This window comes from Rhipicephalus microplus, chromosome 10, assembly GCF_043290135.1.
Source record: "Rhipicephalus microplus isolate Deutch F79 chromosome 10, USDA_Rmic, whole genome shotgun sequence".
NCBI classification, from domain to species: Eukaryota; Metazoa; Arthropoda; class Arachnida; order Ixodida; family Ixodidae; genus Rhipicephalus; species Rhipicephalus microplus.
Window position 1 is genome coordinate 4,053,748 of NC_134709.1, and position 25,513 is coordinate 4,079,260.

At 42.7% G+C, this 25,513-nt stretch overlaps 2 protein-coding genes across 5 annotated transcripts in view; one reads left to right on the forward strand and one right to left on the reverse strand.

Moving 5' to 3' along the window:
- The window catches only part of LOC119180685 (zinc finger Y-chromosomal protein), a 42,619-nt gene extending 25,088 nt beyond the window's left edge, over nucleotides 1–17,531 (forward strand). Inside the window, exon 5 of the mRNA XM_075874889.1 lies at nucleotides 17,208–17,531. Within this exon, the coding sequence (XP_075731004.1) occupies nucleotides 17,208–17,244 (37 nt within the window). The 3' untranslated portion in view covers nucleotides 17,245–17,531. The remainder of the gene's footprint in view (nucleotides 1–17,207) is intronic.
- On the reverse strand, nucleotides 132–25,306 carry LOC119180637 (NADH-cytochrome b5 reductase-like). Of its 4 annotated transcripts, none has more exons than XM_037431746.2 (6): nucleotides 25,014–25,305; nucleotides 14,572–14,720; nucleotides 12,582–12,669; nucleotides 9,155–9,259; nucleotides 7,913–8,116; nucleotides 132–382 (listed from the first exon to the last, which is right to left on the reverse strand). In XM_037431746.2, the coding sequence occupies exons 1-6, from the start codon at nucleotides 25,215–25,217 to the stop codon at nucleotides 191–193; spliced, it is 942 nt and encodes a 313-aa protein (XP_037287643.2). In that variant the 5' UTR covers nucleotides 25,218–25,305; the 3' UTR covers nucleotides 132–190. The 4 variants fall into 4 exon arrangements, with proteins under 4 accessions (XP_037287643.2, XP_075731006.1, XP_075731007.1 ...); XM_075874891.1 differs by having other exon boundaries at nucleotides 24,946–25,133; XM_075874892.1 differs by lacking the exon at nucleotides 25,014–25,305 and adding an exon at nucleotides 24,637–24,892.
- Between the last annotated feature and the right edge of the window lie 207 nt (nucleotides 25,307–25,513).

Consider the following 25,513-nt stretch of genomic DNA (forward strand, 5'->3'; position numbering starts at 1 on the left):
TCCCATGGTGTGAACGATGACCGATGCAAGAATCATAACATGATTACGCCAGCATATGAAGCCACAGGACCTTGAGGTCTTTCTAAAGCTTTTCTGATAAGCACAGGCGCCATGCTAAGCACTCACAAATCTGTAAACAAAGTTTATTTTTTTTATTTGTCATATCATCTCACTATGAAATCTGCTGTCCTTAGAAAACGTGCCACGTCACAGGGTCCGTCCTGCTCTTAAGGTACTTAACAAATCTGTTGTTGAATGCACTTGGTCCACACAAAAGCACATGAGGTATAGAGCGTTTTGTTAGCTCCGCTTCAAGAAGCTCTTCATCGATTTCTCCACAGTGAACTTCATCTCCATACTTTATATCTTGAACCTTTGCTTCCTGCATGAAGATGAGACAGTGATGTACAGTTGGCTAGAAGCAAGCAAGACATAGAATGTCTCGCAATAATACCTTGAGGGAAATCTGGCACCACTTTATATGAGAATTTGTTAAGGAGCACTGTTGCTGCCACGGTAATAATATGTCTGCGAGGCTTGTGTTGGCTGGTGTTGAGTAGTAAGGCTTCAGCTAATAAGAGAATATGACTGCGCAAATGAAGGTTTAATAAAATAAAGCTTTTATAGACAGAATAGAAAGTTGGGCGAGTTGGTGTATATTCATATTAAAAGATCTGTCTTTCTATAGACAGATCTCGTTCACAAGGATTATATTCTAGAATAAAAGTCCACTCACCTTTACGGCCTAACCAAATGGTGAAAGAAACTGACAGACAGACAGACAGTGGCAGAGTGAATGCTGGCCTTGTCATCTGGCCACCAAGTTTAGCGGCCGTTCGTTACTTTTTACACTTGGTAAGATTGTACACTTGGTAAAATTGTACAATAGCGTATTGCATGCTCCTTCAGTGAGAAATTAATTCTTGTGATGCAAGGGACAAGTAGAAGCCAGGCACAACTTTGAGGTGTCCGAGCTGTTCGTGAACGATGCTAATTGAAGTAAGGTCTGAATCTCACCCATCTCAGCATTACCACATGTGCAAAGCTCTTAGCGCCAGTTCTCCTTCTAGATAAGCATAAAGAACTCTATGAAGCAAGCTCTCTCAAAGCATCAAGAAATGACAACCAATGAAAGTAAATGCCTCAGTAGTAACACAGAATTTGTTTGAACTATCATAGCTGACGACCAAGAAGAGACCCTGACAAAAGGAATTGCAATTTACAATTGCAATTCCTTTGCAATTTACTAGAGAATTGTAAATGAGGCAGCACCAATACGGCTCTAATAAGGTAGGACCGAAATACATGCATAACACTGCCCTTTAGTGGCAGTGTGCACAGTTGTACACATCAACTTCTGAGGTGCGTCATACGCCATGTATTGCATAGCTCTTGGGCCAATGTTGTGAACAATGCGAGACGACGACGAAGCTTCCAGAAAGCAAGCCACAACGTTGGTGGTAGACACGTGACCCTAGCTTATGCTTGCTTGCATTTCGGCCTCCTGACGTTCGTCATCCTTCCAGTATGTTTAAAGGTGAATAAATTATGTGACGCTTCAAATGGCTTCATCATCTAAATAGACAAGACACAATTGTCACTTGTGACCAGGCAAAACTGTGTCCATCATTCGTTGAAAAGTCGCGGGAGCGGAGCACAGTCCAAAAAGAACCACCTTGAATTTGAAGAGCCAATGAGGAGTAATTAAGACGGTCTTTTCCCGTTCACGCTTATCGACCTCAATTTGTCAATAACCACTGCGTAGATACATGGATGAAAAATATCGGGTGTTTCTAAGGCGGTCGAGTGAGTCGTGGATGCGAGGAAGCGGATAAACATGTTTCTTTGTCAGGGTGTTCAGTTCGCGATAATCAACACAGAAACGCAATGTGCTGTCTTTCTTTTTCATCAACACAACTGGTGATGCCCATGGGCTTGTAGATGGCTGAATGATGTCGTCAGCAAGCATTTGTTGCACTTGGTCGTGGATGGCGTCTTGTTTTCTGCAGGAAACTCGATAAGCATGTTGTCAAATAGGCCTTTCGTTGGGCTCTGTTATGATTCTGTGCTTCGCGACGGGTGTCTGTTTGATTTTGAACGTCGTGGCAAAGCAATCACTGAAAGAAACCAGGAGGGAGTGAAGATTCTCTTGCTGTGAAGTCGACAGTGCCCAGTTCACATCAAGCTTAACCGGAGACTGTTTGTCGTCATAAGGACTAAAAGAGAGTTGCGCAAGTGATCAGCTGGCTTTCGAGTCTCCGATTTCTTTGAAGTAAGCAATGACACAACTGCGAGAGCCGTTCCGTTGATGTCACTCAGCACGTTAACCAGAACACTGGAACGGGGTGGTAATGTCACTGAATCGTCGGATACATGCAACGCCATCATACACGATTCGCAATCCTGAGAATGTGCGTTATGTGAGAACGTCACCAGCAATTCACGGAGATTTATAATAGCCCCATATTCTCAAAGGAAGTCTAATCCCAAGATGACCTGCTTGGAGCATTCCCGCAGTACGACAAAAGTCCCGATGAAGGTCGAAGCGCCAATATTTACTCGGGCAGTGCACCTTTCAACCGGCGTCACTAGTTGGCTACCCGCGGTACAGAGCTGTGAACCGTTCCATGGCGTCACCACTTCTCGGAGAGCAGCCGCGAAATCACCACTCATAACGAGATAATTGGTGCCAGTATCCACGAGTGCGGTGGCCGAGTGATTGTCGACGATTATAGAAATATCGGCGGAAATTGCTGCATCGCGTTCAGAAAATTTCATGACAGAGAAATCAGTGTCGTCAATGTGTCGTGGCGGAGGATGTTAGTCCGTTTGGTCAACAGCAGCCTTACCCCTGGAGGCCGCTAGCCTCAGTTTTCCTGGCGTGGGCCAGGACTTGGGGACTTGTTTTGTACACCAGAGAACATGGCGTAACGACCAGGCAAGCCGAGGCGCCGAAGAGAAGGTGAGCACGGCCTGTGACTTTGTGCAGGAGGGAACGGCTGCTGCGCTTCTAAATATTGCTGAATCTCTCGAGGATGCTCCCCGTTGCTCGGTCGATGTGCGTTAGAGTGAAATCCTTGAAGGCCCATCATGCGATATGCACACTGGCGGTACAGATGGCCGGCTTTGCTGCAGTGGTAGCGAAAGGGCCTGTTGTCAGAGGTGCGCCATACGTCAGATTTACGGGTGACTTCGCGCCGAACGTCATACTGGAAAGTCTTCTCGTGTTTGTTTGCAGGTGCGAATTTATAGGGCGATGGTGAAAAAGTAGAGGGCAGCCGGCCTCCTGTAGAAGGTTGAGGACTCCAATTCTTCGGCGTAAGACAGAGCAGGAGCTTCTGCACGCATTGGGAGCAATAGTTTCACATTCCTGAGTTCATGGCGAATAATGTCACCCGGAATCGTTGCACTTGGGTGAGTAGAAGTGGGATGAACTTTTTTGAGCTACTCGTGGACCACGCTCCACACACGCTCGCGGAGTGCTGATAAGTCCTGCCCACAGTTGAAAGGTGACACCGCGGCAACAGAAGCTTGGCGGTCGTACTGCAGAGAGTTGCTGAAGTGCTCGTTCCATGGTAATAGCTTCAGCAATTAACTCATCGACAGTGGTTGGGGGCTTGCGTATGAGTCCAGCAAAAAGTTGACACTTGACACCCCGCAAGAGGAGTCTCGTCCATCCCTGGGTCAGCGCACTTAAACATGCGTGACATGTCTTTGACAAACATAGCCACGTTTTCATTTGGCTTCTGCACCCGGCTCTGCAGAGCCTGCTCGGCTTTTTTTTTTTTTCTACTTTCGGGATTTCTGAATGCCTGGCATAGCTGTCGCTGAAATTCTTGCCAGTTGGTGATAGACGGCCCATGGTTCTCATACCAAATGCAAGCATGGTCTTCAAGTGCGAAATAGGCGTAGCAAAGCTTCTTGGTTTCATTCCATTTGTTGGCAGATGCGACCCGATCAAAGTGGTCTAGCCAGTCATCTACGTCCTCGAACACATCACCATGAAACGGCTTCGGGGTGCATGGTGTGTAGACGATGCTTGGGGTGGATGTGAGTTGGTCTACGTTGCTCTCTTGTGTCTGACTTGCCGTTGTGGTGGTCATTCTTGCCGAACTCAAGGAACCAAATTCAGGAGGTAGTCCTAGCAAGCGGCTTAGGCGAAGTGCCAGGTTTTCCTCCGGAATTGTTGAAATGGTGGCAGAAGTTTGAAGCAGCTAGAGTTCAAACTAGCGAATTGGGATTGTACCCAGGAGCTCCACCAGTTTGTCATGGTAATCAAATCATGCAAGTAACAGTGTAGCAAACATCGGAACAGCTTCGATCGAGCAGCGAGTTCGTCGTCATCGTTCTCCAGCCAAAATTTTTTGGCACGCACAAGTAATAATGAAATTAGCCACGCAACAGCCAGAAACCTACTACATGCTTGTGTCAATATTATGAACTGCAAAATTCGTGTATAAGTCATCTAATTTTGAGTGCAATCTAAGTAAAACAAGACATTAAAGTTCTTGGTGCCCATACAATACATGTCCTGTAGAAAAGCAGTTGCAACAAATTCCATGACGAATGATTTATCAGAGATGGAGGATATTTGATATTCATGAAACTTGCGGCAGTCTGCACAACAAGTTTTAAGACCTCGAATATTACATTGAGGCCGAAAAGATGCTAACATTACATCGATAAGGAAGACTCAAAGGACTTGCAGACTACCTTACTTTCAATGTTATACAAAATAACATATAGGTAATTTCAAATAGTATGACACGATGGATCACAGCCATGTGGTCAATCAGGTAATCGAGAAATCTGCTGAAAAACCCTTCTGCATGGCTCTCATAGGCTTCAGAGGCATCTGACTCTGCAGTATTAGAAGCAACATGTTTCCAAGAATTACTTGGAACATGTAGAGAGTACTAGGCATGTGTGAATAGTAAATTTTAGATTCAACGCGGATAGCATTTCATCAAATAATTTTGAATCAAATTTAATTAATGTAATAGTATGACATGATATGATACATAATATAAGGAAAAGTGAGCATATTTGTTATGACACAACTAATGTGCACAATGTTTTTTTTATTGACACAAGGCATGATTATAAACGCTTGCTGGTTCAAAGAAAGTGGAAGCTACTTCGAATAGTCGCAGCACTTTCGGTGAATGCAAATGGTAACCTGTGACGAATGTTATGTATTCAAATTTAGTGCACTTATGGCATCTAAGCCGGTTTAACAAGCTTTTAAACAAAAAAAAAACTAATTAATGTAAGGTGACCATAATCTTAAAGTAGGGAGGGACGCTTCGCGGCAGTGCAGATTTTTTTTGTAAAGATGTACTCACGGTATAACACCTCTGTACTGCAGTGAAGCCATCTTTACAGGGAGGTTACATGCGAAGTTGCATTATGGCCTCCGAAATGGCAGGCGCATGGCGGGTTTCTGTTCTGTCGTCCCAATCACACGGAGAGAGCATGTTTCCAGAGGTGGGTGTGGCCCGCTCTTTATATTCTGAAGCAGCTTTTTGACTAGCCTGTGAATGCTATCCCTCCCTATGAACGGGCCGCAGGTGTTGGTACGGTGCGAAGCCTTGATGTCACTCTCCCTTGCCTGCTGAACGCTCGCCACGGCGCTTGAAGCTGCTGCCTCATCCGTTCGCAGGCAACACCTGCCGCGACCGCTGCTCTCTACACCTTCGACTCTTCGGTTCACGCGCACTAAACCCGACGTGCACCTAATGTACGCGTTGAAACATGTCTGTACGTGTCACCTACAAGACCTACGCCAGTCGTCGCTTCAAATGAATCTTTCAGTGCTCAACGCAGCACCCGCGTCAGGGCCGTTCACCCCGTGACGCCACCCTTGCACAACGCTGCTACCCATCAGGGTTCCCTTCTGGAAGGAGGCCTCTGACTCTGTTTTGTACCAAATTACACATAGCTCTCATTATTGCGCTGCTCTACAGAAGGATCTCGACAGAGTTTTTGAATGGTGTAAGAAGTGTGTGTGTTTTTGTTTTACTTTTTAGTGTCATTACTTTGCAGTGTCATTTTGCATTTCTCTGCACGGCGGCGCTCCTTTGTATAGTCGAAAAGGCTGCCACGCTGTTGGCGAAGCATGTGGCGAGAAAAAAATGGGTTCGCGCTTTTTTATATAACTCCGCACTCATTTGGGAATGTTGGGCCAAGGTGCATGAAAAGCAATGTCAATGCTTGCTCAAATGGGCTTCTTTTTTTGCTGTAAATTTGAGCCGCCCATATGGGCGCACTTATAATTGCGATGCCTCTGCATGAGATCAGGATATGCTGGAAACTTACTGTATTTCGAAGTTTCCAGGCTGTATAGTATGAAGAGCACTGGCGAAGAAAAAGAATAACAACCCGACACAAGCAAAGTCAGCAGAGTGCCGCGTTCTACGCTCACGGGTTACAATTGAACAAAAGGATTTTTTTTTCTTTCATAGAACTAGCGCTGCTTTTAATTTTAATGCCGTTTCAAGAATTCTCTCGGCGAGCCAAAGAAGCAGGATACAGGAAAAAAGGTGCAGGCGGTCGCCATGCGTCTAGGCTATGCCTAGACAATGCGGTCCTTGCCGGTTCTGCGATGACCTTGAGCTGGTCACTTATGGTCACCCATTTGCACTGAGAATTTTACGGTGTCCAGTGGATACGTTGGGCAATGTAAGAACGAACATCGAAATGCTTTGTTTGTTCAAGAAGTATGCAACATGCGTTCAGAGTATGATGAACCTGGTATGAAACACTCAGGTGTTACATAGCAGTGACAATTTGCACTTTTTCTTCTTTTTTGAGTAGACTACCATGGCGAATACTTAGTTTTTATCAGAAAAACATCGTTATGCTACATGTGCGACCCTTCGATTTGGATGCAGTCAAGAGTACAGTAAATGAACACGACACTGATATTGCCATTGTGCTACTGAAACAATCAAAATTCAGATGACTAAAAAAGAGACGGTGACAACTCAGGCACTTTCACTGTGAAAGCCATGGGGAGTAAATGTAGGTCGGCTAATCGAAGCCTTATACGATATTCCGGCAAAATTACTTTACACGAACCTCACTTCGATGACTTGACTAGGTTAACCAGTTATATAGAGCATAACTGCCTCGATTGACCACCTCATAAATATCCGTACGTGATATAATAGTAAAATTACGAGTGAAGATAGCAGAGCAATATGATTAAATGATGATACTTAGCCCAGTTTTCCCCCATACAAGTCTCCAGAAAAGAGGAATGCTAGAATGCCTCTATATTTCTCAAATTGAAGTATTTAGCACCGAGACAAAATGAGTCGTATTGAAAAAAAGTAATACTGCCACAGACTAATTGATACCGCCTTACAATTACCTATGAGGCACCAGTTGCCACGCTTTTCTTCGTAAATTGGACCAAAATAAATGCAGTGACAGAAAAAAAAAAGTCTCACTTTAGCGAGAAGATTCTAACAATGATTCTTGCTCGTGCGCAGAAGAAAACAAACCATGCACACATTGGACACCCATGCTGTCTGTCGCGGTCTCCGCTGCCAAAATATGCGCCCTCTCACAAGAGTTGGGTGCGTGAAAATGTACTCGTTCATTTTGCTGGGCAGCACGGCGATTGGGACGGCCGGAGAAAAACGCGCCACACACCCGCCGTCTCGGAGGCCATGGTTGTACACATCTGTTTGTTGATTTCAAATACTTTGGAATTTCCAATAATCTAAATTTGAATCAAGGCGAATTCGAATACTGTTATATTTCTTCTAATATTTAAGGTGCTAGAATATTTGTACAAACCTAAACAACAGTCGTGCTTAGCATGTTTCTATCCATTTACAATTCCAAATAGTTTGAGTTGTTTTATAAGCAAACGAGTGGCAGTTAAAACTTTAACAGTACTTACATCACTGAGACAGTACAAAATGCTGACGTTCCAGAAGCGTTTCAGTTCATCCAGTTCATCCTTCAAGTATATGTCCCTGTACTTTGCCATCCCAAAAAGCAAGTGAACCATGGTGTAGTCGTCGTCCATACTTGTAATGTGCCGCAACACTTGCACCATGGGGGCAATGCCAGTGCCAGCAGCCAGCATCAGCATGTGCTTGTGCTGAAATCGCAAATATCACTTTTGATTGGTCCTTCTATGAGCACATAGTCAGATGAGTAAAGATGAAAGCACATGCAAGTTTTCAGTTTCAGTTTAATTTTGTCATTTGACTTTGAGCCAATCGTTACAGGGCAGTTTGCCGTCTGAGTAAATTGAGTAGTCGTGTGCGATATCTAAAATCACCAGGCACGTAGACTAGACTATAATCTTTAGAGGGCATAGTGAAGCCTGGTGTAATGCTAAAAGTTACATTTGAGCATAGTGGTCTGTTTCATTGAGAAGGGGTGCATGGTAGATAGTAGCGTGCTGATGGGCATAGCATGAATAGAGTTCTGTACATTCCAGAGGGGCCAAGTAATGCTTGACAATAAGATCTAGCGTTATCGAGGTGAATGTGTAATATTAATTATTCCAGTGTAAGAGCGAATAGCCAACATTATCCCCATCAGCCAGCAGTAGCTATGTTTGTGTATGCAACTTGTTTAGACTAGTTGGGTCAACCGGTGGCCAAAGGGAGCGAAACACATGCTCATTGAATGATTTTGAACTTTCTGCACAGTCGCCTGATTTAGCCTCAATGCCCTGCGTGCCATAGCCAATCACTTTGATGTTTGATGGGCAGTTCAACGAGTCGTGTTCTAGAACCAATGTCAAAAGTATTACTTTTATTTTCTCGAAATGAATGCAGCCAGAAATTCATTGCACATTCATTTAGAGCCAATGATTACATCCTTTTTATGTCAAAACAAAACAGTTGACTGCTGGATAACTAGGCACTTAATTACATGTTCATTGTAATTAATAAAACTGATACAAAACAACACATTACATAACTTTCTTTATTGGGATGTAATACTGAGCAACTTAAAATTATGCTACTTTGTGAATTGGACACTTCTATAAACAGTGCACCATTATTTGCACCTGAAGGGTTTATGCGATGCCAGCTGACATTGAACCAGTTCTCTGCCTGAGAAGTCTTCGTTTACAACTGAGGGGCATTACATAGCAAATATTTTTTGCCCTCAGCTCCATTACCATGTTAGGCTTGTAGTCTAGCCTTCCCAGTGGACCTCTCCACTCCACAGAACATCCTTCCTTCAGTGTCCTGATGTACTTCGACATCTTTCCTGTGGGATAGACCTGCATATTGTACAGTAGTGTTCAGAGTGTAACAAGTTGCGAAAGAAAAACGCTGAAATGTCTTCTCATTTAAGAATGCTCATGCAAGACACATTAAAAAAAAAAAAAGATTTTACCTGCAGCATACCTTGACGTGCAGTGTGCTTAGATTTAACTCATTTGCTACAACGAGAAAATGGCTATTTTTCATATGTGTCAAAAACAAAGTTCTTGCCAGGTAGCGAAGTACTCTATTATGCATTGCAGTGTACCATATGTTCTTCCTGAAAAGTACGAGTTGTAGCGCAACAAAACTATTGTGGAATGTATAAGAATTTAAAGAGTGTGTACTTTTGGTTGCTAGCTAATTAAGAAACATGATATAAGCAAAACCAATTAAAACAAAGAAAATTCAGAATAAATATTTTGAAGGTAAATGACCCAGGAATAGCACGAAAAATAATAAATGTTCTACGTGATGTTCCTGACAGAGATGAAAGAAATCTGAGCCAAGGTATTGCTTATGCTATGCGGTCAAGTATTTCTTGTTTTTTCGTGAGACACAGGTGAACTGGTGTACTTTCCACATAAAGTTTTTTTTTTTGTTTTTTTTTTTAAGGGCGAAGCTCCTTAAGGCGCGGATCTGTTCATCCCTTGGTTATATGTAGGAGTACGTAGCCACCATGGCACGTACCCGCACTAGAGCAGATATGTGCCGCAGGGGATGTGAGATTTAAAATGGAGGTACTTAGAGTGTTCGCTAGATGGATGGACGGACAGAGAGACTGGCAGATTGACGAACGGATGGACGCACGAACAGATAGACAGACAGATGGATGGACGGACTCACGGACGAACACATGGACGGACGGATAGTTGCGCGGATGAATGGAAGCAGAGACGGGCTGACGGACGCTTCGCCCCACTCATTATGATTCACTCTGTGGAAATGCTGTGATTTCTTACCAGAAGAGCCTGCTGTGTTGTTCTAGTATAGATAGACACGTATGCGATGTGAATACACTATGGTTAGGCATTGATTTATCACATTAAAAAAATTTTTAGGTGTTTTTAAACCCTATTGCACGCAATGAACAGAAATCAGAGGTGTAAAGTCCGCAAGTTTATTGGCTGTTTACTGCTGATCAAACATATCAAAGAAATCGTAAATTGCCAACTGCTTCTTTGCTCTATGTGTCTTCAGCACAAAATTCTCTACACCAGTTGAGAAGCATCATGGTTTACCATGCATGTGCTTCGTTTCAAACATTTCCATACTGGCAAAGCCTCTTTTCTTGAAGGCCTGAGGCGCTTGTTTTTCATTTTTAGACGGTTGGAATTATAAAGCACGTAAATTTTTAAATAGTACTGAAAAACCAGGATATATTTTCTGGCATCAAGCTACAAAAAGTATGAATTAACAGAATGTTTAAGTTTGATTAAAAGGCTTCTAAGAAATACATTGAAAAAATAGATGACCAACCAAAAATTGGATTTTGTTTTAATTAACCAAGAGTATGATTTAGAGTTTGAATTATCTTGAGTCTACTGTAGATCAGATGTTCAGTGAACCTCACTAGTTCATGTGGCGTCACCTGTTTTTGTGAGCCACCTCACCTCGCCTAGGTTTATGTTTGAATTTGAAAGTATGCATCCAAACATATTACTAAAAATAGTATTGAAAAAAAAAAAAACAACAATGAAGTCATGTGCAGACCTAAAACATCTCGCGCCACTGCGTAGTGCGGGACAGAGATGTGCTCCAGTGGCACTATTGTCATAAGGAGTTCCGCAGCTGGCATCTGCACATCGTGCCTCAGCACCGTATGGACCTCGCACGTAACCAGAATAGCTCTAAGATTGCACACAAGGGTCAGCAACTATGCATGTGCGATGGAGGAGACCACCAGAGGCCGTACACAAAACCAACCCCTGAACGACTGCGGATGTCCTAGACTGACGCAAAACATTGTCACCATCATAGCTTGATGCTGAGGTACTGTGACTTTCGGACCCGAAGCTCTATTCAGGTGCAGTTGCAAGATAGTTTCGTGCAGCATGCATTTCTCGCACCCTGGGTATGCACCCATGTGCACGTGATGACGCTATAGCAGCACCTAGCGACACTGAATGCGGTCTTGTGTCTTATGTAACTACAGAACCAAAACTGAAGCTGCTGAAAACGGTCTGAAAGACCACTTTTATATGTTATACATGCAACGGACCTTGGAAAATAATTTTGGTAGAATAAGTTTTCTCAGACTCCAAACTACAACTCTCTAGTAAACAGCTGGCATAAATTGCAGGCAATTGTTACGGCTGAATACTGTCAGATTGCGAAGCTGATCACATAATTTCATATTTAACTTGCTGAGGTTCTTTTGATCACAGAATTTTGATGTTACAGCTGCACAAACACAAGCGGCATGCATTTCTCTCAAGTTCGTCAGCCAAGTGCATTTGCCAATCACACACACACACATTCATTCATGAAAAGGTCTGTCAAACTTCAGCATGTTGCTGAATCGGGCAAATTCAAACTGATTCTCGAACCAACAACTAAGAAGTGCTGCATGCACGAAAATTGAACTAAAAAAACCAAACACGATGATTCAAAGCGTCGATCACAAGTGATCGATTTGAATAGGTGTGGTAAGAGCTAGAGGTGTGTTGACGCGAATTTTAATGTTCTTGGAGTGCTGCTCTAAATAAAAACATTGAAGTTGTAAACACTGAAAAGAGTGTTGTTATGCTTGAAAATAGATTAAATATATTTTTAATACTGCTGCTTTAAAACACCAATTTCGGTTTCGGTATCGAGGGGGAAGTTTAGCAGTAACATGTCAACACAAATCAAATGTCCCAAGAAGACTGCAGCTCGTGATGTACTAGCAACAATTCTCAGTTTGCTGTCAGTCGCACGTGGTTCACGTAAACAACGACGAGAGAATTCTCATTCAGAGGTCCTTACAGCGATTTCTGCTATTTAGGCTACATGGAGTGCACAGATTTCCAAATCCAAGTGCACTGTGTTGACTTGTCATGATAATATGCATAACAGTGGGGCTGGCTTGCAAATGCTAGGCTACAAAAACTTTAAAGTCAATGTAAACTACTTTATAGGTTTTGTATAACTTGAGTGTTTGGAGAGTGTTGATAGTGCACACCATAGAAATGGAAAACTTCCTTTTTGGGGTGCCTCAAAATTTCATCATTGACTCCTTTAGGTGCAAGTTAAAGAACACTGGGTGGTTAAAATTTATATAGTGCTGCACTACAGCATCTCTCACAATCATATTGTGATATTGGTATGTAAAAGCACAATAAATATTATAATTATTACCTTGATGATTACTTCAAAGAAGCCAAGGGCACTTGCAAGTGAAACAGGAGTGTACTGACGCGTCACGATTTCACCATCGACAGAAGCTCTGCAAGAGTGCACCCACAAATTACCAATAGAAACCACAGACATACAAAACTTCCATAAGTAATTCTGCTTGTTTTGTGATGGGCTGCGCAACACGGACAAAATGGAAATAGACACTATTGGTAAAAGCTCACAACTGTTTTATTGGAAACTACCAAATGCACTTTTGTCTTCAAGAAACACAGATGCCATCGGCCAGTAAACTCGAATACCTACTAAGTAAAACTGAATTTATTCAGCAACACTACGTCATCAAAAATGTAAAGTATGCTTTTTTTCTGTTATTTACATAGGGTAGCAGAATATGTTTGTTTAGTTTTATCTTGTAGGAATTTCGAGACTACGAGCGGGCAGCCTCTGTGTTTCTCGAACACAAACGTGCATTTCATTGTTTCCAATAAAAAAATCCCTCCATATCCATGAAGTGAATGATGATGAGTGGGTGAAGCTCTAGGGGTAAATCTGGTAAACCGTGAATTCTCCATACATTTTGCCCACTTGATCATAAAAGGCATGACACAAAAACGGTGGTGATGAGCAGTATATACTCTGTTTATTATTCATATATGAGTGATCATGTTTGTTCAAGAGCTCTTTTGTTTTATAGAGGAGAAAGGGGGGTGGGTTCCCTTGATATTGTTTTAGTCATATATGACTTTAAGCTCAGGGGTATTTTTTCCTTTGAGTGTAACGGCCTTGTGGTCTGTAAAGTAAAAAGCCAGGGGATTTTAATTGGATGTAGTTTGAAAAGGCAATGTTGATATAAGTTCCCCTGATGGTAGTGGGACGTTTCTAGTCATGTGAAATGCACCAGAGCACGTAAGGAGACACCATGTATTGAACTAGCCAGTTGTCGTTCTTGATGTCCATGTTAATCTCAGGCTAGTACAAAGGCCTTGTCTTCTTCATTGTTTGGAGTATTAGTAGTAGTAGTGCACAGTGTGACGACCGTCCATCCACGAAGTGAATAATGATAAGTGGTCCAAGCAGTGAGATCGTCATCGTGTATAGTGGGTACTTTGCATGTGCTCGGCTACGATGAACGCCATCGCCGCCAATGAACAAGCCTCGACCTTAAAGAACTTCGCCCCTAAAATTGTGAGTTTGTGCTCGTGGTTCCTACTTCTATCTTGTCCATGTGTATGTTGTGCAGCCACTCATGAATCAATCAATACTAACTCACCCAATTGTCTACGTGCGCTAATCACCAAATGCTGCGTGTGCTATTCACCAAAAAATGCCAGGCCTGTGCCTGAGCCACAGTACAGTCATAGCGAAAGCTAGAAGAGCGGCCTTTCAAAGCCGTTTCTGAACACTCATTGGGTAATTACTGCAAACACACTTGCTTGATACCCAGAACGACATTATTAATAAAAAAAATTTGGTAGAAGGCCGGCATTCGCTATGCTATTTTTCGTCATTCTTCTCAGAAGTGTAATATCCGCTAAACAGTTGCGAAGAATTGTGCCAATTGTTCATGCAGTGGCTGACTATGAGGAAGTGGGTATGCACCGCAGTTAATAAGTGAACAGGAAGAAGCTTTTGCAATGGGTTGGGGCATTAGACGACCCACTTGTTACGCTATTCGCGTTGTGCGACAACTGGTTCTTCTTTCGCTGTTTTAAAATGCTTTCTAAGTCGTATTAACGCGATTGCTTTCCCGACATCAAGCCTGCCTAAGGCAAGTTTGCCAACAAGTCCCAAGCACCGGCATGGTTCAGCAGCCGAATACTGGGCTGGCACCTAGCTGACCAGGGTTTGAGCCCCACTGTGTCATTGGTACGTTTTTTTTCCTATTTCATGCGACAGTGGTTATGGACACCAATGGCGGAAGCGGCGGACAACTACAATGGCGCGTGACCCGAGTTGTCATCTCATAAGAGCTTTCACTGTAATAATGTACCTCATTATAAGATGCTGTCCAATGCCGTATCCAATGCTTCCGAAGTCATTGATTGCAAAGGTGTATTTCGAGCAGCATTCAGTCATTTTCCTGATCTTCTGAAGCACGAATAATTTGTAGTGGTCAGGGCTTATGACTGAACCCTGTTGCTGTAGGAGAAAAAACAAAATCAAAGAACTACATGTACATAGTCTGCACTGTAAAAAAGGGTGTTTCTGTTCCGATACTTTGTGACACTGGAGTCATGAACCTGAACAGGTGAACATGAGCTGCATGCTGTTCTTCAAGTTCAGCTTATTATAAAATGAAAACAACAGTATTCTGTCAGAATTGTGAACAGGGCGGAATACTCAAGCTGAGAGAGTTGTAAACTGAGAAAGCCACAAGCAAAAAAAAGTGTGTGTGTGTGTGTGTGTGTGTTGTATGAAGTCATAATAGGAGATACCGAGGATGAAGAAGTGAGAATAGAATAGACATGGCAACAGTGCCAGGCCACATCTCCCACATTTTGTATCGTACATACTTCTCTTCACCTATTGTACTAGACCCATCGATTTGAATTCCCAAAGTACATACATACATACATATATATATATATATATATATATATATATATATATATATATATATATATATATATATATATATATATATACACACACACACACACACACACACACACACACACACACACACACACACACACACACACACACACACACACACACACACACACACACACACACACACACACACACACACACACACACTTTTCTTCATTTGATAATAAACGAAAAGTGAATCGCGGATGCTCAATATAGCTTTTGTAAAAACAGAACCGCTGAATCGCTTTTTGTTATAAGAGAGAATGTATCTTCCACAACTCTGAAGATGAATTAAGTAATATTTAGCGCAATGAATATTTAGCTTGCGAGTATTACCACTGTATATATATTACCACGGTGACACACAAATTAAACTAAGAATGTATGCAGATGACTGCGTTATCTATAACACCATCTCTAGTGTTGAAGATCAGGAAGCCCTGAACAGTGTTTTTTCATTGTTTTGTAATTGGAGTGAAAACTGGCAAATGTCAATTAATTTCAAAAAAACTGTAGCCATGACCTTTTCAAATAAGAAACAGCCTCTTAGTTTTGCATACACTAATAATGGTGTCAGTCTAGCTCGTGTCACGGAGTTTAAATACCTAGGTGTAACTCTGACAACAAACTTAAAATGGCGCACGCACGTCGAAACAATCTGCAACAAGGCTCTTCGAAAACTTTGGTATCTCCGACGCACTTTAAACAACTCGACAAAAGAATGCAAATTGACAGCGTACAAGACCTTGGTCAGGCCCATACTTGAATATGCGTCGGTTGTTTGGTCGCCTCACCATAAACATGACATAGCTATGTTAGAATCTGTTCAGAAGAAAGCAATAAGGTTTATTTTTCGTCGCTATGACCAGCGGTTCTCGCCTACTTCGCATGCGCATGTTTTATCACTGCAGTCTCTAGAACATCGGCGCACTTGCGATCGTATCATCCTCCTGCATAAGACTGTTCACACAGGCTTGGGTGTTCTAGCGCCCATTTCTTTTGTTGCAGCTTCTGCGCGCCGTACCCGACGATTTGATCCCTTAAACATTACGCCCTTTAGAGCTAGTCTCGACTGCTTTAAGTTTTCCTTTTTTCCGTGGACCGTGGATCTATGGAATGAGCTTGATGGGTCTCTGCGCAGACTCGATGCTCTGCAATTCGAAAAAGAGTTGCGTAGTCATGTATTCTGATAATTTGTTTTACTGTTTGAACATTTGTATTCCACTCCTGCAATGTCTCAAAAACTGAGACAGCAGTATTTGTAAATAAATAAATAATATATTTGCCCTTTGGTTGCAATAAATCATTTTGTTGAAAGTGTATAAAGTTATAAAGATGACCTTTTAGCAATAGTTTCACCTGTTTATTTTAATCTACTGAATGAATATGAAATTAAAGGCCTTTTACTCACTTCTGTATAACTATTTTAATAGCATTCTGTTTTTATTCTTCAGGCAGTATTACATAACTATTTAAGGCAATGTTGTTGTGTATTGCCAGACAGCATTCTGCGCCTGTCTATGAGAAGGTGATACTTGCAATTTACTTGGTTGAAAGGAGTGTGTTCATTGAGTCGTATTACCGGGCTAATTTAATTCATAGATTTTCATAAATTTAACTAGAGGGGACTCTGGCACTGTGATAGTTCAGCTATCGTGGGAATGATGAGTAGTATGCAAGTTTGCTGTCTTGATGCCTCAGAGACAGTTGTGGCTTTGTTTACTGTTGTTTCAGTTTTGTTTCGAATAAAAGAATGGACTGTTGTGAATTTTGCAGCCCGGTTTGAATTGGTGAGGCTAAGGTGGTGAAGAGCGACTGCTCACAGTTCGCCTATTGTTGGCTCCTGAGAAAGCAGCTCCAGGCAAGGCGTTGCCAAATGAAACCAAAAGAACCAATTTGTGTACAGCCCATCATTCCCATGCTGGCTAAAGCGTCATGCATTACAGCTCCCAGAGCTCTCTAGTGTATTTATATGAAACGCTTATGAATTAATTACCACAGTGAATAAAACTCTTGCTTTTTTCCTTGCAGCTGTTCACAGAAAAGATACTCGAGCAAAATGGGCTAATTTTCAAGCAGAGCAATTCTTTCAAATGACACCTGAACAGGAATGTGCTGATTGGTGGGACGACCTGTGCCATTGTCCTCTTGCTATGCCTTCCCAAGTCTTAATAGTGCCAGTAGTGCATGTCACATGTACCAAAGGACCAGCTGCACTCTAAAAACTTTGTTAATCCTTTTACTACTGTAAGAAATGAGTTAAAATGTGCCCAAATACCGAAAATTTTCTTTTTGGCCCGATTTCTAGAGTGTGTTTTTTTTTTTCCAGAATAAAACAGTACCATTTTTTCAATTCATCGGGGTTTATTTATTTCTGTAGCCATGTAAAAAGAAGATAGCTCTAAAGTGGCTCCACTGCATGGCTAGACAATAAAAGATAGCCATAAAATGAAAGCCAAGACACAAATGGCCCGAAATGAACAAGTGGAGTCGTCAAGGAACGTATAGGGCACGTTGTTAGTAGTGATTGTAGAGTAAATGTGAAGAACGAAAAGCGAACAGAAATAAAACTGGCCCATGGCAATGTCTGCACCTGTGGCCTTCAACTAAAGTGCGCGATGCTCTAACAACAAAGCTACAGCGCCGGTCATTCTTCTGTGTACCTTATGGAATATAGATGAAAATTTAAACCTGGGAGCTTGTAAAAAGATTATGTAATCCGTGACGCCAGCAGGCAGAACAAAAAGTGTTCTATTCCACACTCGCCATCATGGCTGCATGGCGTCAATGCTGCCAGGTTTAAGCGCACATGTATACCATTGCTGCGGAGCTGCCACTTCTGAATTCGAATTGGATGCACAGGCATACAAAGAATTTTCTCACCCCAACCATGCTTGCAAGGCGAGCTTAACAAGTGTGGGTGCTGAAGAGGAGCGCGGCCCAGTGTATTCTAGCTAAGAAAGGCACAAGGTGTCCGAGCGATGCACTGTTCCAACCCAATACCAGGAGATCTCTCCATTTTCACAACTGCTCCACAATCCAGATGCATGGCAAAACTGCTTAGTCTTATTTTGAACACTAGTTTCTTTCTGGCATAAAAATATGCTATGTTATCATTTTAGCGTTAACACATTTAGCTGTAAACAATATTAAAAAACAGCACCATTCGTTCAAACATGTTGACCGTGCAAATACCATAGATAGCGAGAGAACTGCCCCTACGGAAATTAGGTGGATGATTGTGCAGCACGAGATACGACACCAAGCTATTATTTCTCGACCTTGGTAACTAGTCTTGCATACTTTTGCAGTTCTTAATGTATCTTATTACATCAGCTTGATGGGGTGTTCATTCTTTACTCAATAAAGCTATCAAGATGCCTTTCCTACGCTGAAAAATTACAGGAATAGAATTGAACTGCCTGACCATTCCCGGAGTGAGAATGACCAAAGTGTTTCCATTCTGAGAGAGATTGAAAGAAATGAAATAACGGCAAGTTCTCCGGAATGGAATAATAATGGAATGAAGGCACCTATTCCGCAACACTGATATATACCCTATGAAGAGGCCGGGGAAATTACCCCTCCCAGTAGCTCGGTTGGTAAAGCGTCAGACGTGTTATTTGAAGGTTCGAACCTTAGTCAGCGGCAGGTTACCTTTTAGTCCACTCTACTCTACAGGTAACATCCCCTATGCTTTCTTGTTTGTTGGTTCTAATTAATGTTGTGTCTAACAAACAACAACAAAAAAACGAGCTCTTAAAATTTCTTTTCTTTCGTTATTGCCATCTTGTCATTTATGTCACGCATGCATAAGTCAAGCCATGACATATCATTAGAGACCGGATTATAGGCAAATGCCTATTTTGTTCCTTGCATTCCTATCATGTCATTTTGATACATGAGCATGAACTAGAAGTTAAAAACGGGTTTTATGGCGTTTTTATAGTGCCTATAAATGCCTATTTTAGGTGTTCGTGCCTAAATGCCTATAAGTGTCTATAAATGCCTATTTTCCAAAGGAGTGCATATGTGAGTGCTATTCAAGCCCAAATTGTTTTCGAGCATGGTGTGAAGCCGTTATTTATGTAAAGAAGGCAACATTATTATTTCCAAACACTATAAGGTTCAACGAAGACAAAGCTGACATGCTGCGAGCGATTGGATGGAGGAGGAGCATAACGAGTGAAAAAGACGCTATTTCTGCAGCCCCAAGTGGAAGCACGTCTCAGCGTCTGCAGGGGTAGGAGTAGGGAGAATTAAAGATGGAGTAAGAAACTAAAGGTGACGTCTATGGTTGAGGACGCGGTGACCGCCTTCTATAGGCAGCTGTCAAGCACCCTGAAGGAACTGAAGAGCCACCCCGAAAACCTAGTGTTGCGATGGGAAAGGAAAAGCAGGTTTTTCTGGGCAGCCACGGGTAGCTGTAGAACGAATGAAAAACCTTGGAGGGCCACTCATGGAATGCTCTTGTTGATTCAGTTGTGCCGAAGGTCGCCGAATCGTTATATTTTATACAGAGAAGCCTGAGACAGGCGCCGGCATGTTCACAATCAACGGTGTATTTAGCATACATTCTCCGTATGCTTGAATACGCTTGTTCCATATGAGATCCCTCGTCATATGTCTTTAAGAATGGGCACGTCCTTTGCTATCGGGGCTTGGCAGACAGAAGAGAACTGGGAGTGGGGTTCCTGATTCACAGAAACGTAGCAGGCAACATAGAGAAATACTATAGCATTAATGAAAGGGTGGTAGGTATCGTAATTAAACTGAATAAAAGATACAAGATGAAGGTAGTAAAGGCTTACGCGCCTACATCCAGCCATGATGACGCTTCAGTTGAAAGCTTCTATGAAGACGTGGAATCGGCAATGAGTAAGGTAAAAACACAGTATACTATAGTGATGGGCGACTTTAATGCAAAGGTAGGGAAGAAGCAGGCTGGAGACCAGGCAGTAGGAGACTATGGCATCGGCACTAGAAATGCCAGAGGAGAGCTACTAGTAGAATTTGCAGATCGCAATAATTTGCGGATTTTGAATACCTTCTACCGAAAACGAGAAAACCGCAAGTGGACATGGAGGAGCCCTAATGGCGAAAATAAGAACGAAATAGACTTTATAATGACTGCACACCCAGGAATCGTGCAGGATGTGGAAGTGGTTGGCAAGGTACGATGCAGTGACCATAGAATGGTGCGGTCTCGAATTCGCCTAGACTTGAAGAAGGAACGACAGAAACTGATACGCAAGAAGCCAATCAATGAGCCAGCACTGAGAAGGAAAGTACAGGAATTCAGAGTGTCGCTGCAGAACAGGTACTCGGCTCTTAGTGAGCAAACCAACCTTAGCGTAGATACAATGAATGATAATCTGACGAGTATCATTACGGAGTGTGCAGTGGAAGTTGGAGGCAGGGTAGTTAAACAGGACACTGGCAAGCTTTCCCAGGAAACGAAGAACCTAATTAAGAAGCGTAAAATCATGAAAGTCTCAAGTACAACAGACAAAATAGAACTGGCAGAGCTTTCGAAGTTGATTAATAGACGTAAAGTATGCAATGTAAGAAGGTATACCATGGAGAAATTTGAGCATGCTCTGAAAAACGGAAGAAGCGTCAAAGCAGTGAAGAGGAAACTTGGGATAGGCAAAAGTCGGATGTATGCACTAAGGGACAAAGAAGGCAAAATAACTACCAATATGGATAGGATAGTTAAAATAGCGGAGGAGTTTTACAGAGATCTGCACAGTAGCCGAGACAACCACGACCTTCATACTATAAGAACTAGCAGTAACCCAGGTGACACCCCACCAGTAATGATAGAAGAAGTCAGAAAAGCTTTGGAGAGCATGCAAAGAGGCAAAGCTGCTGGTGAGGATCAGGTAACATCAGATCTGCTGAAAGATGGAGGACAGATTGTGTTAGAAAAACTAGCCACCCTGTTTACGAGGTGTCTCCTGACGGGAAGGGTACCAGAGTCTTGGAAAAACGCTCACATCATCTTAATACATAAGAAAGGAGATGACAAGGACTTGAAGAAATACAGGCCGATCAGCTTGCTCTCTGTAGTATACAAGCTATTTACAAAGGTAATTGCTAACAGAGTAAAGAAAACATTAGAATTCAATCAACCAAAGGAACAAGCCAGGATTTCGAACAGGCTACTCAACAATTGACCACATTCATACTATCAATCAGGTAATAGAGAAATGCTCAGAGTATAACCGACCACTATACATAGCCTTCATAGATTACGAGAAGGTGTTTGATTCAGTAGAAATATCAGCCGTCATGCAGACACTGCGGAATCGGGGCGTAGATGAAGTATATATAAACATTCTGGAAGAAATCTACAGGGGATCAACTGCTACCATAGTGCTTCATAAAGAAAGCAACAGAATACCAATCAACAAGGGTGTAAGGCAGGGGGACACAATCTCCCCAATGCTATTTACCGCATGCTTACAGGAGGTTTTCAGAAGCCTAGAATGGGAACAGTTAGGGATAAGAGTTAATGGAGAATACCTTAGTAACCTGCGCTTCGCCGATGACATTGCATTGCTGAGTAACTCAGGGGACGAATTGCAACTCATGATTACGGAGTTAGACAAGGAGAGCAGAAAGGTGGGTCTTAAAATTATTCTGCAGAAAACGAAAGTAATGTACAACAACCTCGGAAAGGAGCAGCGCTTCGAGATAGGTAATAGTGCACTTGAAGTTGTAAAAGACTATGTCTACTTAGGGCAGGTAATAACCGCTGAGCCTAACCATGAGATCGAAGTAACTAGAAGAATAAGAATGGGGTGGAGCACATTCGGCAAGCACTCTCAAATTATGACAGGTAGATTGCCACTATCCCTCAAGAGGAAGGTATATAACAGCTGTGTCTTGCCGGTACTTAGCTACGGAGCAGAAACCTGGAGACTTACAAAGAGGGTTCAGCTTAAATTGAGGACGACGCAGCGAGCAATGGAAAGGAAAATGGTAGGTGTAACCTTAAGAGACAATAAGAGAGCAGAGTGGATTAGGGGACAAACGGGGGTTAAGGATATCATAGTTGAAATAAAGAAGAGGAAATGGACATGGGCCGGGCATGTAGCGCGTATTGACAGGATAACCGCTGGTCATTAAGGGTAACTAACTGGATTCCCAGAGAAGGGAAGCGGGTTAGGGGGAGACAGAAGGTTAGGTGGGCAGATGAGATTTAGAAGTTTGCGGGTATAAATTGGCAGCAGCAAGCACAGGACTGGGTTAACTGGCGAAACATGGGAGAGGCCTTTGTCCTGCAGTGGACGTAGTCAGGCTGATGATGATGATGATGTCTTTAAGTGACAAACATGAAAAAATACACAGAACAGGGCTTCAAGGTTTGTTCTAGGCCATTACTCAAAAATGATAGCTGTAACAATATGAAAAATGAACTAGCATGGGAATTACCATCATCGCATCGAATTAAACTGCGGTAAAAGCTCCTATGTCAAGCATTTCATGGTAAAACTCGCATTAGATAATGAATGTACCTAGACAGTCCTCTTCGCGCAATGGTATAATTAAGATTTTGGAATGTGATATCAGATATAATATTTCTATTAATTAGTTTTTTTTTTAGTTTCATGACAATGAAATGGCTTATAAAGAGAACAAACTGTGTTGTGCCAATAAAGGCATGTTTTCTTTGACAATGTAACCCATCTGCTGCAGCGCCTTCGGGTAAAAAGTGTGATGTGCACGTGGCTTTTGTTTTGTTTGTAATTTACTTTTTAAGCAACACTCTTTAGGTGACATAACAAGTTGTAGTTAGACGCTGGAAGTTCTTGCGTGCCTAACGGAAAGCATTCTAACACGGTGATTTTTCAAATTGGCTCGCGAGCAGCCACCAAAGCATGATGCAAAGAAGCAAGCTTGAATCCCTTGCCTCTCGTCCCATGTAGCCATCCTGAGCCTTATTCCTTCCCTTTATCCTTTAGTATCAGGGCTGGAGAATCACACGACGAATACGCACCAAGAACAACATGTGTAAGCAAGGTCATGCACACATGACCTGCCCCAGCCTACTTGTGCACGTACACCATCGATGTTGTGTCGTTTCGATGTTCTCTGTTGTGTACTACCCGTTTCTGTGGGATGGATCAGTCAGTGCGTGTACTTTAGGAGAGGCTGGCAAGGATCATGTATTGTGACCGCGATGCACCATGTCACTCCGCTGAAACTGCCTTCAGAGACGACGCCCCAAACACAAGCTAAGCGTTGTCAGGGTTGTCGAAGGCACGATGCAGGAACGACGAGAAGACGAACGCAAGTGAAATAGGTAGTAGTAGTAGTAGTATTATATATTAGTAGTATTAGTAGTGGTAGTGTGTTTGGTTTTGCATATAAAAACCCCGATATGAACATGAGGGATGCCATAGTTGAGGTCTCTGCAAATTTTCACCGTCTGGTGTTCTTGAAAGTACACTGACATCGCGCAGTGCACGGGCATCCACTTTTTCGCCTCTATCTAGATGTGACCACTGCGACCACAATTGAAGCCGCGGCATTCGGGTCAGCAGCGGAGCACCCTATAGCAACTGGTCCACCGAGGCGGACGCGAAACGAGGGCCGATTAGTGAATAGCACCTCGAGGCTATTCAAAACGAAAATAAAAATAATAACAAGCTGAGATTATGTTTGCATGTTTTATTATTTTTCTTAGCTTTCATTCATTATACTGATTTTGAAAAAGCAGTGCAAAGACACAGGGTAAAAAAAAACAAAGACAAAGAGCGCTGTCTTTCTTTTCCCTTTGTCTTGGCGCTTTCCTTTCAAAATAATATGAAGCAGCCAACCCAAATTAAAGTACTCCTCATTCATGCTGCACAACAGAACACACAAATCACACATGCCAACTTGAATAAAGTCACGTGCAACGCTCTTGATCAGGCACTGTTTAAAACGCAGGATAGGTATAACCAGGAGATGGGACATTTTTCATCTGCATATTTAGATAAAGCTAGAATTTAACGAAGTTCTGATGAAGAGCGTATGGTATGCGACGTCAGCCCACCAATGTCAACTTAAAGAAGCGGCGTTCTTTGCTGTACGTCACTCCCTAGATCTTGGGGTGCATGCTCGTGAGAAGAGCATGTGGCATTCATTAGAAATTGAGCACATTTCCGCGACATGTAATTTTGCAAATTTTAACAGGAATGATCCAAAGTGCCCAAAGCACCACTACGCTTGTCAGCTCGAAATGCCTAAACCTGGTGAGGGGCCTTTTAAAAAGTTCATCTAAAGGAGAGAAATTGGTCCTACGCAATTGGACCTAGCATCCCTCTCTTCTGGGGTATCAGCGGTCTGGTTATTTGCTCCTGCACTGCCCTTCCCAGCTACAACGAAATGAAAGAGACCCAGGAGAGTGTTAATTGAATGGTAGACACTTGACGCACAATGCTAGACAATAAAACAAAAGGCCACATACTGCGAATCGCGCGGGAAATGCATGCCCATGTTCAATCATTGGTACCTTTCGGCAGTCTTAAACAATATAATTTTTTTTTTTTACTTCTTGCTGTAGATACAAGTCACCGACGTCACTGTTTTGGGATATTTCAACTTTTGTAGAATTGTTTATTGTGCCTATAATTTTGATTTTGAGGGCCTGAAACGGTGTTTTACCTGCCTGTTTTTGGCGCCTAAAACACTTTTTCAGTGCCTAAAAATCCCGCCTCTACATATCATTTATGACCACAGGTTCTTAGCGACCGCTACAACTTGATTCGTTACGCACATACGGTTTGCATGTCGTGATCTGGCCTTCACGTTTGTCACACACGCACGCCATGTGAGAGCACGAACCAATTCACGCCTTCCAGATCCGTACTGCAGTTCTCTCTTGCACTCGTTTTCCCAGATAGTCAGTTCCTGTGCGTAAATGTCGTAGACACACACGGCGCAGCCGTCTCCGCAGCATTCGGCAGCCGTCGGCTGTCTGGGCTTCCGCGCCAACATTTCCTCTGATATTGTCGCCGGCGGTAGAGGTTTGTTGTTATTTTCAGCCATACCGTTCTCCTACGCTGCACAAGTGCACACTAAAACATACGCGACAAATGATTGAAATTACAAGCTGCGGACCGGATTGCGTTGGCTAGCAAATCGACCTTTCCCGCCTTCGGCTGCTTTCACCGCCATAGCACTATAGCCATAGTCACCGCCATGACCTACTACACTCCTGACCTGTTCAGATAGCGGGGTTCCTATGGGAGCGCGTGTCCCCGCTCTCGTTCAATCGCTCGCCGTAGGTGGCGCTACCTATAACCTGTTCGTCTGCTACTTTACGGCTGTTTGGACGGCGCTAG

Excerpts from the sequence above, each read along its gene's own strand:
- LOC119180637 (XM_037431746.2), bottom strand. The coding sequence starts at position 25,217 with ATGGCTGAAAATAACAACAAACCTCTACCGCCGGCGACAATATCAGAG. Across the intron at positions 12,670-14,571 it reads GGACAGCATCTTATAATGAG|AGCTTCTGTCGATGGTGAAA; the intron begins GTACATTATTAC and ends GCACTCTTGCAG. Across the intron at positions 9,260-12,581 it reads TCTTTGAAGTAATCATCAAG|GTCTATCCCACAGGAAAGAT; the intron begins GTAATAATTATA and ends TACAATATGCAG.